Below are 5,089 nucleotides of genomic sequence, written 5' to 3'. Positions count from 1 at the left end.
ACATACTATACTATGACGTTTTTGATGACGTTTTTGACGACATGCTAATCTGTGATACAATACATACAATACTACGATGTTTTTTACGACCTATTTTCCGACATACTATCCTATGACGTTTTTGACAGCATTTTTGGTGACATACTACACTATGTTCTTGACGAGTCATTTTACGACATACTATACTATGATGTTTTCGATGACATTTCTGATGACATATTACACTATGACATTTTTGAAGAGTAACTTTACGACATTGCTATGCTTTTTAACTCTTCTTGCTGCCACTTAAATATAAATTGTGAATTTAGTTCACTGAAGTGTTTATTCCATAAAAGATAATCATGATTTGATGCAGGCCAATGTTCAAAATATTGTTTTTATTTGGCCAATTATATCCTGAATGAACCACTGAGGATCCACTTCTAACAGCCAATACCACACATAGCAGGATGTGCATATCATCCTTTACTGCACACATCATCAATGTGGTATTTGATCAAAGACAAAATGAATCTTCATTAAACGGCAAACATGCTCACCTTGGCCAGGAAGCGTTTGACTGCTGGATACGGAGCGATCATATCCAGGAAGGGAGGCAGAAGCTTCCGAAAACGAGGGGTCGTGATGCCGACCAGGAAGGTTCCGTGGTCGCTGAGGCGGATGTTGTCGGGGTAACCGATCATGTTGTCCAGGACGATTTCTTTGGTACCGGCCTTCGGACCCTTCAGCCAATATCTAGAGCAGAAAGTAAACTCAATATTTGCCCCATTGTGTGTGATTGTAGTTGTATTATTCATGTTGTGAGGACATAAACTGTTGTACAATTTTTCAGATTCAGGTATTGTTTTTGTTGACTACTTGGACTACTCTCGCTCTCTGGACTCACTCTTTGGTCTAGCAATGTCCACCCCACAGGACAAACAAACATATTTGCTGAATTAGTGGAGCTGTGTTTCGAAAATGAGGTAGCAGACGTTGTTGGAAGTCGAAATAAACACCAAAATCTTCCACAAACATATGGACATGTTACGCTGAAAACGCCCAAATGCTTTCTTCGTTAGCGCCAACTGAAGGTTATTTTGCTAACAGTGCTATGCTAAAGCTATCACTCAGAGGTTTGCTGTGCCTTTTAGCCTGTTAACGCTATCTGGTGCACCATGACGTCTTTCTAAAGTCAGATTAGCTTCCGTGTAGTGGAGCTCGACACCCTAACTTCTTATTACTTTTATTCAGATTTGTCTTTTCGACATTGTGTTTAGTGTCCTGCTGCAGCACTTTGGTTCAACTCCAGTTGTTTTAAAGGTTCTCTAAGAATAAATGTGACTTGTTTTGACTCTGAAGTGGTGGAAAACAACCTCAGGATGCGTCCGATGCTGGTCTCGGCCAGCAGCAGGAAGCTTTCATCGGGCGACAGGACGATGCCGTTGGGCATGTAGAGAGAGTCCAGCAGCACCTTCACAGCTCCGGTCCGAGGATCGTAGGAGAGGAGACGTCCGAGGCTGTTCAGCTCGATCACCTGAAACACCCAACGGGTCAGAGTAACTTAGTTTAATCACAGTAAAGCTAAGCTAAAGTTGATTACAGTCTGGTTTAAGTCACTTTAATGGGGTTTTTCTTGACAGATTAATGTTGTTTTTTAACCAGTTTTGTTATTCATGGGTTCATTTACTCAAGTGGAACAGACATTTTTGGTTATGAAATGGTCTGAAATGAGAATAGGGAAGTTTTCTGTCAAATAAAGTGACCTCACCTTCCAAACACAGCTGGAATTCACCAGAGCTGCTTCGCTCCACAAATATCTGTCAACAGCAGCTTTCATTGTTGATCTCTTGTGACATAAATTAATAACCAATAAGACAGAGCTGTGGCCAAGACATGACCGCAGAGTGACGACAGATAGAGTAGCATGTTTAATTAATTTGATCAGGAATCGGTTTATAAAGATAACAATACCAATAATAGGGAAAAAACGCAGAATACTGGCTCTAATAATTGGTCGATCTCCAACGCAGATTGTAATTTTTTAGAGGTAATAAACTAATGAAAGAGTGGAAGAGGATGATAGAAACCCATTGCTTCCTGTACCTATAATATCATTCAACAGGCTATTTCTATGATTATTTAGTTGCATCTGCGCCCCTGAAAATACACATAAATCCACCTATAACAAAAGGTTTGTGATAAATAAAAGCTGCAACAGAAAAGAAGAGGTTTTATGTGCAGGATATCTGGTCTGCAAACAGAAATATAAACACAACTTCACACGTGGAAACAAACACTGAAATGACTCGAGTTGCCAAAATGTCAAAACAAGTCATCTCATAAGCCGACAGCCTGTCAGACGATACCATCAGATTTCCCAGTCGATTTGAATATTCTGATATCTTCACTGTGTTTCCTCTTTACAGCAGACGTTTCACCTGTTCTAACCAGGAAGTCAGACTTCTCGTTTACATGTCAGTTTTCAAACTCTGTTAATCAGATTTTCACATTAATTGACATCCTGGAGCCTCACAGGTGCCGCTGAATGGACTCTTGGCATTCTCTCTTTTTTCTTTTTTTTTGGAAAAGCGCCCAAGCGATTTGAAGAACAAGCCTGAGTGTCCCTTTGTGTGTTTTTGGAGGCCTGCGGTTACCAGGCAACACTGAAGAACCTCAATGAAGACTGCTTGCATCAGCTTCCCTTTCCCTGACCGTCTATTAGACGAACAAACTGAGTCACACGAACGCGTCGCTTGACCCTCGTCTCAACTCTTTCAAACTAAAAGAGGCGATTTGAGGCTGATTTTACAGCTGCATAAGCGTTTCCCGTCGCCTCACCTCCAGTTTGACGTGTCTTCGTCCCCATCGGCTGGACGAGTCGGTGAAGTAGATGATGCCGGTTTGGGAGGAAATCTCCAGGCCGTTCAGGAAAGCAAAGGGGACGCCATCAGCGCCTGACAGGAAACAGAACGCATCAGATAAGATATGAAGAGAACATTAATTGTTTAGCACCTTGACCAACTCGCTGTCACCTTGTGAATTTGCCAGCAGCAGCGTCTTCTCCCCGGTTTCTGGATCGACGCTGTGCAGTCCGAAGTAAGAGTCGGCGACGATCAGCTGACCGCGTCGATCCAGACGGACTCCGTGAGGACGACCGCAGACGAGTTCGTAGTCTGTGCTGCTGCCTGCAGACGCACAACAAGTTAACGGCTCTCAGTTTCAAGATGCTGCAGTTAACTGAACAGAGGGAACAATGGAGCAGAAGGATGACAAACATGTGCCAAGAGACCATCTTTGTGGATGTCAACCGAGAAAAAGAGTCTTTCCTTTCAAACGGAGCCTCATCTGTTGCAGTTATTCCAGTAAAATTTGATGAAACTGTATTTAGAGGTCACATGAAATAAACTAGTGAATGTTAAGATACAAAAAATGAACTTCTGATTGAAAAGTTTTCTTTTGTAGGTAAAGCAAGTCTGATTTCAAAACTCTGAAGTTCTAAAAATGTGTGGAATGAAAAAGGACAAGAGGAAGGAAACTGAACGAACAGAGCAAACAGAACATAAACTACAGACCACACTCTGGTAGATTCTGTCCCATGTGTGTGATCAGCGTGAGGCTGTCGTCAGGTCCGATCCTCCACAGCTTCCCGTCCACCGTTCCTGTGTACACGTTACCTGAAACACCAAAAAAACCCAAATTTTCACTTTGTGGGTTAAATTTTGTGTTTGTCGGGAGAGAAAAAAGTCCAGAAACAGCCTTTAGGTCGTCACTAAAAAGCTCCAGCGGAAACTAGACTGTAGCTTTTAGAAACCTACCAGTAAAGATGACCATTTAAATAACTTAACAATAACTTTGCTCCATTAGTGTTTTTTTTTTTTTTTTTAACTGTTTTATTTCTTTTACAGTTTATCTATTGAGTTTGTGTTTTAACGTTTTGTAAAGCTCTTTGTAACTCCAGTTTAGGAAAGTACTATAGAAATAAAGTTAATATTATGATTACTATTGCTGGCTTGTAAAAGAAATAAAAAACCAAAAATGTCTCAATAAATACACGTGAAAAAATTGAATATAAAATAAAATAAATTTTAAAAATATTTTAGAAAAGTTCTAAAATATTTCACAAAAAATACAAATAGTATGTAATGCAATAAATTAAATAATATTGAAAAATGTGAGGAAAAAAATTAATTTAACATGTTATTTGACACATGCTGGTAGTAGAATAATATTTACTTTGAGGATCCTGAACCTTTACATTAAACTTTTCTGTCGTCTCTCCTGAAGGTTTAACATGAAGGTGACACCACCTCCAGAAATTAGACAAAAAAGTCAAACCAAATGCCACAAAAGAAATCATTTCACTGGAACTGTGAACTTTAAAAGCCCCATAGAGGAGATGACTCACAGTCTTAATGTCTGGAGGAATCTCTGTACCTGCCTCTGATGTTTGCCGACACCAATCAAGGCCTCATGTGACCTGTTTTTTTTCTAACTAGAATAAAGGAAGATGATTATCTGAACAGTATCGGAGGTGTTATTAAGGTGGAGCCTGAATAACAGCAGCGTCTTTGTTCATCCTGAAACCGGCCTGAGGCTGAAACCTGAATAAAGACGCACATGGAGCTGGTTCCTGTCTCTTCTGAGCAGCAATACTGGCTTTAATTCACCTTTATGAATGATTTCAATAAGCGAGAAGCGACAAACTCCATCTCACTCACCGCTCTCGTCAGCAGTGAAGGATTCTGGTCCGTGTAGTTTCCCGGCGAACAGCCTGCGGCCGTTCTGCAGGCGGGTGTTGACGGCCAGCAGGCCCTCGAGGGCCGGAGGAGGCCCCTTCAGCCTGAGGAGACGGACACGGTCACCGGCAGCAGCAGTAAAAGTTCACAGCAGCTGATTTATCTCATCACCCAGCTTTAAATGTTTATAATGAAAAACAGGCGGGCAGCAGGTCTGAGAGGATCTACTGTCATACTTTGAGCTGATATACGGACGGATTTTAAAACTTCTTGGGATTATTGTTAATGTGTTAATGTGTCAATGTACATGTACTGTCAATGCTGAAAGACTACAGTTGTTCTGTTATATGTTTAAAGAGGCTTTGGGG

The 5,089-nt window shown here is 41.0% G+C and overlaps 1 protein-coding gene across 1 annotated transcript in view; it reads right to left on the bottom strand.

Moving 5' to 3' along the window:
* LOC103375033 (adipocyte plasma membrane-associated protein) overlaps window positions 1-5,089 on the bottom strand; it is a 10,035-nt gene that overhangs the window by 2,285 nt on the left and 2,661 nt on the right. Inside the window, exons 3-8 of the mRNA XM_008305222.1 lie at window positions 4,704-4,825; window positions 3,558-3,659; window positions 3,018-3,170; window positions 2,824-2,939; window positions 1,359-1,519; window positions 543-738 (exon numbers count right to left, since the gene is read on the bottom strand). Of these exons, the coding sequence (XP_008303444.1) occupies window positions 543-738; window positions 1,359-1,519; window positions 2,824-2,939; window positions 3,018-3,170; window positions 3,558-3,659; window positions 4,704-4,825 (850 nt within the window). The remainder of the gene's footprint in view (window positions 1-542; window positions 739-1,358; window positions 1,520-2,823; window positions 2,940-3,017; window positions 3,171-3,557; window positions 3,660-4,703; window positions 4,826-5,089) is intronic.

This window comes from Stegastes partitus, unplaced genomic scaffold (genome assembly GCF_000690725.1).
Source record: "Stegastes partitus isolate 25-593 unplaced genomic scaffold, Stegastes_partitus-1.0.2 Scaffold2442, whole genome shotgun sequence".
Lineage (NCBI taxonomy): Eukaryota > Metazoa > Chordata > Actinopteri > Pomacentridae > Stegastes > Stegastes partitus.
This window is presented reverse-complemented; position numbering and strand designations above follow the sequence as displayed.